A 13,253-nucleotide genomic window follows, 5' to 3' on the forward strand; every position below is an offset into this window, starting at 1 on the left:
ACTTTCCGTGTGTAATAGAATACTCTTGTATTGTGGACAGTTATAGAATTTACTTTTAATATCAGCTCCGTGCACTCAAAAAGCAGGGCATGACTCGGATATGCCATCAGTTTTTGATCTCTGGGACCCCCACTGATCCTGGGAATATAGCAGTTGCAGGGCTGGTGTAGGGGTCCTCCTAAAATTTTTCGAGTAAATGCAGCCACTGGACCAACACCTCATCCTCTACATTCTCAGATCGCGGTGGATCCCAAAAGTTGAACCACCATCGAACATAATGTGATGGCCTATGCTAGCATCCTGATAAGATCTGCCATCTGTCCTTTTCCTTTGGTGGTCAACGAATGAGCTCTGTGTCTGTATTCATCTCATGAGTCGGGGAAGAGGGGGGGGGCATATCATTGGTGCAACCTGTGCGGGCCAAGAGGTTGGGGGGGCCATTTCTTCTTCCAAAACAGGTGGAATTATGATTTTTTACGAGTTATTAGACTGAAAGTGGCCCATATGCTGTTCTTGCACAGGGGCCCATTTCTGTTGGTTTCCATCAGTGACATGAGTAGGTGAGATATTGAATACCACAAGGAATTGATGCAGAAAATATATAGTAAAATGTAATAATATAATTAATAGTGATTGATGAGGTCAAACTCTCTGAAAAGGCTCAACTTGAGTAACGAGTATTATGGAAGTCATTGATTTAGCAGTTTGGCTCGACGCCCACATACAGCCACTCCTATACAGAGCATTTCCAAGGGGGAGGGAGGACATTTTTTTTATTCTTGACACTCTATATCCAAAAATGTTCTTTTTAACCCCCAGGCTCTCACTGGGGTGCCAGCTTTCATCATTCAGTAAAGTGAGCCAGCCAGTAATCTCCCACTTTACCAGCACCAAAGCAACCCCAGACCATCACATTACCTCCACCATGCTTGACAGATGGCATCAGGCACTCTTCCAGCATCTTTTCAGTTGTTCTGCGTCTCACAAATGTTCTTCTGTGTGATCCAAACACCTCAAACGTCGATTCGTCTGTCCATATAACAGAGAGTAGTAGAGCTGGGTGTCAAGCCATAGAGATTTGATGTTCTTTGCCAGTCTGTCCTGAGGAAGGGAGCAGAGTCTCCCGAAACGCGTTGACCTGTGATAAAATAAAGCAACATTAATCTCCAACCTTCATGATCTGTTGGTCATTGGCGCGGCTTGACACCCAGCCCTACTACTCTCTGTTATCTGCCCACGTGGGGACCGCTGCCGTGACTTGGAGTTACATGCTGTTATAGGTGTTGTGACTTACACAACCCCTATAGGTGAGTAGGATTATCCCCTTCCTAATACCCCCCCTCATACGGGGGTAAGATCCTATTGCGCTCTTTTTTCCATAGTTTTTTGATTCGTCTGTCCATAACACTTTTTTCCAATCTTCCTCTGTCCAATGTCTGTGTTCTTATTAGCCAGTCTCAGATATGGCTTTTTCTTTGCCACTCTGCCCTATAGACCAGCATCCTGGAGTCTCCTCTTCACTGTAGGTGTTGACACTGGCATTTTGCGGGTACTCTTTAACCCTTTCACGACCGGCCGATTTTTCGCTTTCCGTTTTTTTTTTTCGCCATTCTTTTTCTGAGAGACGTAACTTTTTTATTTTTCAGTCAATATGGTCATGTGAGGGCTCATTTTTTGCGGAACGAGCTGTACTTTTAAATGAAACCATCAGTTTTACCATATTGTGTACTAGAAAATGGCAAAAAAATTCCAAATGCTGAAAAATAGCAAAAAAAGTGCGATAGCACTATGGTTTTTGAGATATTTTATTCACTGTGTTCACTATATGGTAAAACTGATGTGTGGGTGTGATGCCTCAGGTCAGTGCGAGTTCGTAGACACCAAACATGTATAGGTTTACTTTTATATAAGGGGTTAAAAAAAAATCGGAAGTTTGTCCGAAAAAAGTGGCGCACGTTTTACGCCATATTCCGTGACCCGTAGCGTTCTCATTTTTCGGGATCTTAGGCTCAATGACGGCTTATTTTTTGCGTCTCGAGCTGACGTTTTTAACGGTACCATTTTTGCGCAGATGCTACGTTTTGATCGCCTCTTATTGCATTTTGCGCAAAAGTTGTGGCGACAAAAAAACGTCGTTTTGGCGTTTGGAATTTTTTTGCCGCTACGCCGTTTACTGATCAGATTAATTGATTTTATATTTTGATAGATCGGGCGTTTCTGAACGCGGCGATACCAAATGTGTGTATATTTTTTATTTTTTTAACCCTTTAATTTTCAATGGGGCGAATGGGGGGTGATTTGAACTTTTAGGTTTTTTTGTTTTTTTTTAATTTTTTAAAACTTATTTTTTAACTTTTTTTTTTTATTTTACTAGTCCCCCTAGGGGGCTATTGCGATCAGCATTCCGATCGCTCTGCAGTATCTGCTGATCACAGCCACAAGGCTGTAAACAGCAGATACGCTGTCTTTCTCTTTTGCTGTGCCCCGGGCACAGCGAAAGTGAAACCAAGTCATGTGTAGTACAGGAGTCATCACATGACCCTGTGCTACCATGACAACTATCGGGAGTCACGTGATCGCGTCACGTGACTTCCGGTTTCGGGTGGTAAGTAAATGCTTACCGCAATCGCGCTTATAATGGCGCTGTCATGTATTGACAGCGCCATATAAGGGGTTAATCGGCACGAGCAGATAACGATTCTGCTCGTGCCTAGCAGGCACACATCTCAGCTGTGAAAATCAGCTGAGATGTGTGCCGATCGCGGCATGCTGCCGCCGGAGGACCGCGGGCAGTAAGATTATGTCATTTAGGACGTAATTTTACTGCCCGCGGTCGTTAAGGGGTTAATGAAGCTGCCAGTTGAGGACCTGTGAGGCGTCGATTTCTCAAACTAGAGCCTCTAATGTACTTGTCTTGTTGCTCAGTTGTGCAGCGCGGCCTCCCACTTCTCTTTCTACTCTGGGTAGAGCCTGTTTGTGCTCTCCTCTGAAGGGAGTAGTACACACCATTGTAGGAAATCTTCAGTTTCTTGTCACTTTCTCTCATGGAATATCCTTCATTTCTAAGAACAAGAATAGACTGTCAAGTTTCATATGAAAGTTCTTTTTCTTGCCATTTTGAGAGTTTAATGGAACCAACAAATGTAATGCCCCAGATTCTCAACTAGCTCAAAGAAAGGTCAGTTTTATAGCTTCTCTAATCAGCAAAACTGGTTTCAGCTGTGCTAACATACTTGCACAAGGGTTTTCAAAGGATTTCTAAACATCCATTAGGCTTCTAACACATGCACCATTAGAACACTGGAATGGTGGTTGTTGGAAATGGGCCTCTATACACCTATGAAGATATTGCATTAAAAACTAGACGTTTGCAGCTAGAATAGTCATTTACCACATTAACAATGTATAGAGGGGACTTCTGTTTAATTTAATATTCGCTTCATTGAAAAAAATGTGCTTTTCTTTCAAAAATAAGGAAATATCTAAGTGACCCTAAACTTTTGAACTGTAGTGTATGTATTTTCTTTTCAGAGCTTGCATCTGGAGGGTAACGCGCTGTGCTCGCTCCCTGACGATCTCTTCTTACATTTGCCGCTCCTCGTTTGGTTGGACCTTCGAAACAATGAGATTACAAGTTTGCCGGGTACAATAGGAAGACACAGGTACATGTCATATGTAAAGAAGCAGGGGTTTTGGAACAAACATGACATTTTTAGGGCATGTTCACATGTGGTGTTTTTGCAGCGTTTTTTTTCCAAAAATTGCACATATTGTACCCAGCACTTTTTCTGCAGAAAAAAAAAACCTCTGAAAAAAAGGCAATGTCTGAACATTCCCTTACTATTGCATTATACAGAGATACAAACCAGCCCTATATAGGCCTGACTTGGCCTAAGTGTAAAAAAACTCTCCCACAGTTTTTTCAGAGCAGTAGTATATATGTGCTAGATACGGCCTACCAGTAATTATCTCCAAACACCTATTGATTTGTGCGCATCCATCAGTCAGTAGATATTTCTCTGAGATCTTTTAATCTTTCAGGCAAATGAGCTTTCAGACATTTGAGACCTGTCAGTGTCAAAAAAAAGTAAACGACTGCACTGCTGTACTCTCCTACCACTATAAGGCCCTGTGCGCACTGGAAAACGGAATTTTCTTAAGAAAATTCCGCAGGGTCTGAAAGATTACCGCACCCACGGTAAAAAACCGCGGCAAACCGCACCCGAAAACCGCATGCGGTTTGCGGCGGTTTTACCGCGGTATTGTTTGCGGTATTGCCACGTTTTTGCCGCGTGCGGATTGGTACATGTGTTTTAATGCATTCAGTGTAATAAAGCACATTTAAAAGAAAAAAAAAAAGTCATTTCCTTCTGAGATAGATAGTACAGTAGATAGATAAATAGACAGAAGAATAGATAGAGGGATAGATAGAGTCCCTGTGACCACACGCTGCATTTCTCCCGAGCGGTAGTGTGTTTACATTACCGGCCGTGGGAAATGCCCTGTGGTTACCTCTGCTGTCTCGCTGCGAGGCTGCATTCAGTAGTGTGTCAGTCGCGGCTGGATGCAAGCATCGGAGGACGTGGATTACGCCGGAGCTGTGTGTTTGGGGGTTAATAAAGGGGTGAAACAGGGGCTTTTTTGTGTTTTATTTAAAATAAAGGATTTTTCGGTGTGTGTGTTTTTTTCACTTTACTTACGGGTTGATCATGTCAGCTGTCTCATAGACGCTGCCATGATCAATCCTGGACTTAGTGGCGGCGATCCGCCGCCATTACCTCCTTATATTACCCTGATTACCACCGCATCACGGCAACAGGAAGAGCCGGGGACACTCCGGTACTGCCGCATAATGGATGTGACAGTCCCGGGGCAGCTGCGGACTGATATTCTCGGCTGCGGGAGGGGGGGCATTAACCCTGCCCCTCGCCCTCTCCAGCCTGAGAATACCGGGCCGCCGCTGTGTGCTTACCTCGGCTGGATGGTGGAGCCCACGTGTTTTTTTTCTATATGTCCGTTTGATTTGCATGTGTATTCTATATGTCTGTGTCTGTGTGAGTGTGATGTGTGTGTGATTACTCTCTGCTCCGCTTCCTCTTCCTGTCATAATGACATCACTTCCCTGCAAACCACAGGCAGTGATGAACATTATGTCCCGAAACCGCAAAATACCGGAGGGAATAACGCAATGAACCGCACAGAATTTGCTGCCTGCGTTATTCCCTGCGGGATTTCACGATTACATTGCAGTCAATGGAGTGAAATCCTGCAGCGACTTGCAGAAAAGAAGTGATATGCAATTGTTTTTGCTGCGGGAATCCCGCCGCAAAACATGCAGCTGTCAAAATCCGCTTAGTGCGCACAGCATTTTTTTTCCCATAGGTTTTGCTGGTGAATCACTGCACAGATGTTATGAACATTTTCTGCAGCGAAACATGCAGCAAATCCGCAGGAAATCCGCGGCAAAAACCAGCAAGTGCGCACAGGAACTAAGGTTTCTTTCATACGTCCGTGAAAACCACGCACGTTTTGCATGGACGTATAAAAGGTGCGTATGGCCCTCCGTGTACCATGATTTTGGCACACGTGTGTTCTCAGTGTGCTATCCATGATAACACACAGAGAACAGGAACTTTCTGCTCACCTGTCCCTGGCGTTGCTGTCCGTGGTGCTGATCTACGATCTCCGGCCATGCCGACTCCCTGCTGCTGCTGCTGCTTCCGGTCCTCTGTGCCATACATATACAATGAACATAATGAATGGGGGTCGGAAGCAGGTGACAGCAGCGGCAGAAACAACAGTGCTGGAGAAGGTGAGTATAGAAAATCATTTTATTTCACAGACACGTGTGTTTTATCTGGTATGTGTCACACTGATGTCACACGGATCACATCCATGTGACCGCATTCATGCTGCCGGAGAAAAAACGGACACATATGCCCCACATGGACACATGGTCCATGGCATAACACAGATGTGTGCGCAAACCCATTGATTCTAATGAGTCTACGTATTGGCCGTGTCTCCGGTACATGTGAAAACGGACGTCACACGTACCGGAGACACGGATGTGTGAAGGAGGCCTAAGGCTGTGTGCCCACGATCAGGGTTCACAGCGTTTTGGATACAGGATATTTTCACTGCTTCCAAAACGCTGCGTTGTACAGTACAAGCACAGTGGATGGGATTTCTAGAAATCTCCTGCCCACTGAGCTTGTTTTTCCAGCAGCAAAAAATGACTTGCGGAGCGGCTTCCCAAGCAGCAGCATGTCAATATATTGCTGCAGAGCCGCAAGTGTTCTCCGCAGGGAGAACAGAGGGAAAGGCCACAGCTTCCCAAACCCTTATTGTAGGCATGGACCGCTGCAGTCTCCTGCAGACAGCACTTGGGGCCCCGCAGGAGAGGACATGCTGCGTCCAGGACACAGCATGTCCGGATCGAGGGCACATACCCTTACTCCTCCCCCTCCATAGAATCTTATGAGCACTAACTGTCATCTCATATATCAGTAATGGAAAAGTCTGTATTTACTGAAGACACATTTTACCTGTAAATTGAAATGATTGAGAAATAAAGGGGTTGTGTGGTGTAAATGCATATGATTTTGTCCGGGAGTCTGCATATCGCATACTCATGGCCATTTGACCGCCATTCCTGACTCTGAAACCGGTGAATCCTCACAGTGCACAGTGCATGTTATGTGAGGATTCAGAAGCCTACATGCTGCTTTACACGCTGCGACATCGCTCAAGTGATCTCGTTGGGGTCACAGAATTTGTGACGCACATCTGGCCGTATTAGCGATGCCGTTGCGTGTGACACCTAGGAGCGATTTTGCATCGTTGCAAAAACGTGCAAAATCGCTCATCAGTGACATGGGGGTCCATTCTCTAATATGGTTGCTGCAGCAGTAACGAAGTTGTTCCTCGTTCCTGCGGCAGCACACATCGCTCCGTGTGGCACCGCAGGAACGACGTACCTCACCTTACCTACCTCCCGGCCGCTATGCGAAAGGAAGGAGGTGTGCGGGATGTTCGTCCCGCTCATCTCCGCCCCTCCACTTCTATTGGGCGGCCGTTCAGTGATGTCGCTGTGACGCTGAACTAACCGCCCCTTTAGAAAGGAGGCGGTTTGCCGGTCACAGCGACGTCGCAGGGCAGGTAAATAGTGTGACGGGTCCGGGCGATGTTGTGCGCCACGGACAGCGATTTGCCCATGTCGCACAACCGATGGGGGCGGGTACGCACGCTGGCGATATCGGTACCGATATCGCAGCGTGTAAAGTGGCCTTACAGTCACTTAATGGATTTAGACTGGACAACCCCTTTAATGTCTCTTAATTTTACTTGTACATTTACATATAACTTACAAGGAAATAGACCAAATCTCATCTGATTTAGTTTGTACATGTTAACAAAGTAAGAAGTCAGCGCATAGAACGATGCACGTTCCTGTGACGGATGAGCTCTTAAAAATACATATCCCATGAGCTCGGGGCGATGCACGTCCGCCTTCCTTTGAGTTTTTCTAAGCCACTGAATGAAGTATCTTGACTGACAGGACGGGGTTACTGTGGAGAAATAATAGTCATAAATCAAAGCAACGAATAAACCTTCGAGAATGTTCTATGGTAAATAAAGAGGATAGGCAGCCATATTTAACATCCACTTTAAAATGCATTCCCAACTTTATATGCTATTTTCTTTTATTATTTTAGGTCTAAAACCTTGTCCTGTTTAGTTTTCTAATAAATCTTTATAGCAATCATATCATAGACATGAATGACGGGGTTTTCCAGGATTGCTTATTACCCTTTCAGCATTAACATCGCAGTATTGCAGCATTTTGTTAGTAGATGGCATTGCTGTTAGGGGTACTTTGCACGTTGCGACATTGCTACTGCGATATCGTTGGGGTCAAATCGAAAGTGACGCACATCCGGCGCCGGTAACGACATCGCAATGTGTAAAGCCTAGATGCGCCGATAAGCGATCACAAAAGCATCGTAAATCGGTGATCTGTGTAGCGTCGGTCATTTTCAGAATGTCACACCAATAGGAGATACGATATTGTTCCTCGTTCCTGCGGCAGCACACATCGCTGTGTATGAAGCCGCAGGAGCGAGGAACATCTCCTTACCTGCCTCCACCGGCTATGCGGAAGGAAGGAGGTGGGCGGGATGTTTACGTCCCACTCATCTCCGCCCCTCTGCTTCTATTGGACGCCTGCCGTGTGACGTCGCTGTGACGCCGCACGATCTGCCCCCTTAGGAAGGAGGCGGGTCGCCGGCCAGAGCGACGTCGCAGGACAGGTAAGTGCGTGTGAAGCTGCCGTAGCGATAATGTTCACTACGGCAGCTATCACAAGATATCGCATGTGCGACAGGGGCGGGTACTATCGCGCTCGGCATCGGCATTACTCCTAGGGCTGGTGGTAATGGCAGCTATAGTGGTAAGCCCTCTGCAGGTAGGGCTGAGCCCAGGGAGCTGGATGGTGGAGACTTTCACCAAAAAAGGGAGGCTACACCGTGGGTTGTAATTAACAGTCTCTACTCACTCTTGACCCTCGAACGGCTGCTTCAGGTCCCTGTAGTTCCTGTGCCAGTTTGATGACTCGGTTGCTCTGTCCCCGGTACCCTCAGTGAAGTTGGGTCCCCGTAGCTTGGAGCAGTTTAGGGCCCTACTGTCTTTTTTTGCAGTCTCCATGTCCGTATGGCGGGCAGTGTGGACCCTGTAGGGCCGGTCTGTGTCCCGGACCCTGATCCTTGCTTTACTGCTGGTGCCCCCGAATCTCTGGGTCAGTGACGTCCGTGAAGGTCCCCTCACTTTGCAGGTAATTGTCAGGCCACGTGAAGCTGATCCCTGACCTAGGACCCTGTGCCCCGTCAGTGCTCTGGTCCCAGTGGTACTCGGGTGTACCTGCCCTGGCAACCACTCTCCTATGCCCCCGGGTCACCATTACACTACCCAGCTCTCAGGCACCTCTTCTCTTCACTCTCTACTACTGTACTCTCTACTGTCCCCTCCCACCAGGCTGTCTAGTCCCTCTGGCCTGGCTCCGCCCTCTAGGTGGCCATCCCCTTGTGTCTGACTAGCCAATTACCCCTGGTGTGGAGTGGAAACTGGGGTTTTTGGTGTGTTTAGGTGTTACCGGCACTGGTGTTCCAGGTCCCTGAGAGTAGGCCCTGCATCCTGGTGAGGATGCAGTACCTAGTAGTGCCCTGAGTGGCTCAGGGGCGCTACAGAGACATCTCCACATTTGCCCATGTCTTTCGCGTTTTGCTGTAGATATTAACCCCAGCCGGGGCTTCTGAACCAGTGCACTGTACATTTCCAGTTATATCCCCAGCAGCATTTTCCGACTAGTCCAAAGTGGCATATATATTTTTTCTTTGATGTCTGGAGATGCCTTAGCGTGGTCTACACCATTGTGGAAGTAAGATCACCTTACCATCTTTCCTGTCTGCCTCCCATACCATTTGATGAACCAGATCGCATCCTCTCATTCCATACTGTGGCTAAGGCAAGGGACTAGCTCTGTCCGACATTATTTCCCAATGGATGAGCATCTTGGTCATACATCAAATGATTGTCGGCCTGTTTAGAGAAGTCGTTCTCTGTAGTAACAGTCAAATACAGTAGCATGTAAAAGTTTGGACACCCCTGGTCAAAATTACTGTTAAGCAAGTTGAAGATGAAATGATTTCTAAAAGGAATAAAGTTAAAGATGACAGATTTCCTTTGTATTTTAGAAAAAAAAAATGTATTTTCATCGTTTACATTTTTAACATTTCAAATTTGTGGCTAGACCTCAAAAGAGCAGAGCATGCAAGATGAGCCAGGAATCTCAGAGAACTGGAAGACGAGCCAGGAATCTCACAGAACTGGAAGACGAGCCAGGAATCTCACAGAACTGGAAGATGAGCCAGGAATCTCACAGAACTGGAAGATGAGCCAGGAATCTCACAGAACTGGAAGACGAGCCAGGAATCTCACACAACTGGAAGACGAGCCAGGAATCTCACAGAACTGCAAGACAAGCCAGGAATCTCACGGAATTGGAAGACGAGCAAGTAATCTCACAGAACTGGAAGACGAGCAAGTAATCTCACAGAACTGGAAGACGAGCCAGAAATCTCGCGGAACTGGAAGGTGAGACAGGAATCTCACAGAACTGAAAGACAAGCCAGCAATCTCACAGAACTGGAAGACAAGCCAGGAATCTCACCGAATTGGAATACAAGCCAGGAATCTTACAGAACTGGAAGATAAGCCAGGAATCTCACAGAACTGGAAGACAAGCCAGGAATCTTACAGAACTGGAAGATGAGCTAGGAATCTCACAGAACTGGAAGACGAGCCAGGAATCTCACAGACCTGGAAGACGAGCCAGGAATCTCACAGACCTGGAAGACGAGCTGGGAATCTCCCAGAACTGGAAGACGAGCCAGGAATCTCACAGAACTGGAAGACGAGCCAGGAATCTCACGGACCTGCAAGACGAGCTGGGAATCTCACAGAACTGGAAGACGAGCCAGGAATCTCACAGAACTGGAAGACGAGCCAGGAATCTCACAGAACTGGAAGATGAGTTAGGAATCTCACAGAACTGGAAGATGAGTTAGGAATCTCACAGAACTGGAAGACGAGCCAGGAATCTCACAGACCTGGAAGACGAGCCAGGAATCTCACAGACCTGGAAGACAAGCCAGGAATCTTACAGAACTGGAAGACAAGCCAGGAATCTCACAGAACTGGAAGACGAGCCAGGAATCTCACAGAACTGGAAGATAAGCCAGGGATCTCACAGAACTGGAAGACGAGCCAGGAATCTTACAGAACTGGAATACGAGCCAGGAATCTCACAGAACTGGAAGACGAACCAGGAATCTCACAGAACTGGAAGACGAACCAGGAATCTTACAGAACTGGAAGACAAGCCAGGAATCTCACAGAACTGGAAGACGAGCCAGGAATCTCACAGAACTGGAAGACGAGCCAGGAATCTCACAGAACTGGAAGACTTTTCCGAGAAAAAATCCTCAAACAAGAACTAAAAAACTATTGGCTGCTACAAAAAGCGTTTACAAGTTGTGAGATTTGCCAAATGGGGTGCTACTAGATACTATCCATGCAGGGTTCCCAAACTTTTGCATCAGTCCATTTTCCTTTTTTGTCAATTTTAAAATGTAAATGATGAATATAATTTATTTGTTTTTGCCTAAAATAGAAAGGAAATGTGTCATCTATAACTTTATGCCTTTTAGAGATCATTTCATCTTCAACTTGCCTAAAGGGGGCTTTACACGCTACGACATCGCTAATGCGAACTTGTTGGGGTCACGGAATTTGTGACGCACATCCGGCCGCATTAGCGATGCCGTTGCGTGTGACACCTATGAGCGATTTTGCATCGTTGCAAAAACGTGCAAAATCGCTCATCGGCGACATGGGGGTCCATTCTCAAAAATCGTTACTGCAGCAGTAACAAGGTTGTTCCTCGTTCCTGCGGCAGCACACATCGCTCCGTGTGACACCGCAGGAACGAGGAACCTCTCCTTACCTGCCTCCCGGCCGCTATGCGAAAGGAAGGAGGTGGGCGGGATGTTCGTCCCGCTCATCTCCGCCCCTCTGCTTCTATTGGGCGACGGTTCAGTGACGCAGCTGTGACGTCGCTGTGACGCTGAACGAACCGCCCCCTTAGAAAGGAGGCGGTTCGCCGGTCACAGCGACGTCGCCGGGCAGGAAAGTACGTGTGACATGTCTGGGCGATGTTGTGCGGTACGGGCAGCGATTTGCCCGTGTTGCACAACAGATGGGGGCGGGTACCCATGCTAGCGATATCGGTACCGATATCGCAGCGTGTAAAGTAGCCTTAACTGTTCACAATAACAGTAATTTTGACCAGGGGTGCACAAACTTTAACATGAGACTGTAGAGGTCACAGCCAGATGCTAATCCAGATGCAGAATCTGCTGAGTCTCTGACTCTTGGACCCCAAAAAGGACCAGATGATAAGAGTCACTTTTAGAATTTTCTGTCTTATTTCGGATTATCTCTCACGTATGAATGGCTGGAAGAAGGGAATGTTTTAAAAGCGTACAACTTCTGCTGCATTATTTAACTCTTCCTGATGCATAATTTAGCTGAAGATAATTATCCATACTCAGTCCTCCGCACAGACACCTGGTGCTTAATTCACATCGTGCAGTAAATGCTTCCACTGGCAAGTAAAATCTGAACTCGTCAGCGTGGAGGAGCTTTGTTACATAAATGCCGTAGATCTATTCACACTTATACCAAGGAATATGGGAATATCTCGGTGGCTCAGTGGTTAGCACTTTTTGACTTAAGTCATTATGGCCCAGGGGTTAGTGTACAGCCAATGGCAACATCCGCATGCAGTCTATATGTTCTCCCTGTGTTTGCATGGATTTCATCATTTACTGCAAAAATACACTGATGCATTAAGTGGCTTCAGTGGCATAGCTTTGGTTGTCTGCGCCTGGGGTAAGGCAAGTATTTTGCACCCCCAGACTCTTGGACCATACCCACTCCCTACCACCAGTCCAGTTATGGACTCCTATCCCTCAAGCACATGCTGTATATTCTATTTTAAGAGTATACTGATTGAAATACTGCTTGTCCTTTGATCCTCTGGTTTTAATCTACTTTTTTGCTGAAATCTAAAATAAAATATTTAAAATAAAGTTAAAAAAAAAAAGCTGCGCACCCCCCATCGTGCTCCATCTCCCATGCTGCGCACTCCCAAACGTGCTCCATCCGCCATGCTGCGCACTCCCAAACGTGCTCCATCCGCCATGCTGCGCACTCCCAAACGTGCTCCATCCGCCATACTCCACACTCCCCATCGTGCTCCATCCCCCATGCAGCGCACTCCCCATCGTGCTCCATCCCCTATGCTGCGCACCCCCCATCGTGCTCCATCTCCCATGCTGCGCACTCCCAAACGTGCTCCATCCGCCATGCTGCGCACTCCCAAACGTGGTCCATCCGCCATGCTGCACACTCCCAAACGTGCTCCATCCGCCATACTCCGCACTCCCCATCGTGCTGCATCCCCCATGCTGCGCACTCCCAAACGTGCTCCATCCGCCATGCTGCGCACTCCCAAACGTGCTCCATCCGCCATGCTGCGCACTCCCAAACGTGCTCCATCCGCCATGCTGCGCACTCCCAAACGTGGTCCATCCGCCATGCTGCGCACTCCCAAACGTGCTCCATCCGCCATG

General features: G+C 47.2%; 1 protein-coding gene across 3 annotated transcripts in view; it reads left to right on the forward strand.

The window, feature by feature from the left end:
- LRRC27 (leucine rich repeat containing 27) overlaps positions 1 to 13,253 on the forward strand; it is a 285,705-nt gene that overhangs the window by 220,464 nt on the left and 51,988 nt on the right. For all 3 annotated transcript variants that reach the window (XM_075348494.1, XM_075348495.1, XM_075348493.1), the window contains exon 3: positions 3,532 to 3,662. In XM_075348494.1, the coding sequence (XP_075204609.1) occupies positions 3,532 to 3,662 (131 nt within the window). The remainder of the gene's footprint in view (positions 1 to 3,531; positions 3,663 to 13,253) is intronic.

Source organism: Anomaloglossus baeobatrachus, chromosome 5, assembly GCF_048569485.1.
Source record: "Anomaloglossus baeobatrachus isolate aAnoBae1 chromosome 5, aAnoBae1.hap1, whole genome shotgun sequence".
Lineage (NCBI taxonomy): Eukaryota > Metazoa > Chordata > Amphibia > Anura > Aromobatidae > Anomaloglossus > Anomaloglossus baeobatrachus.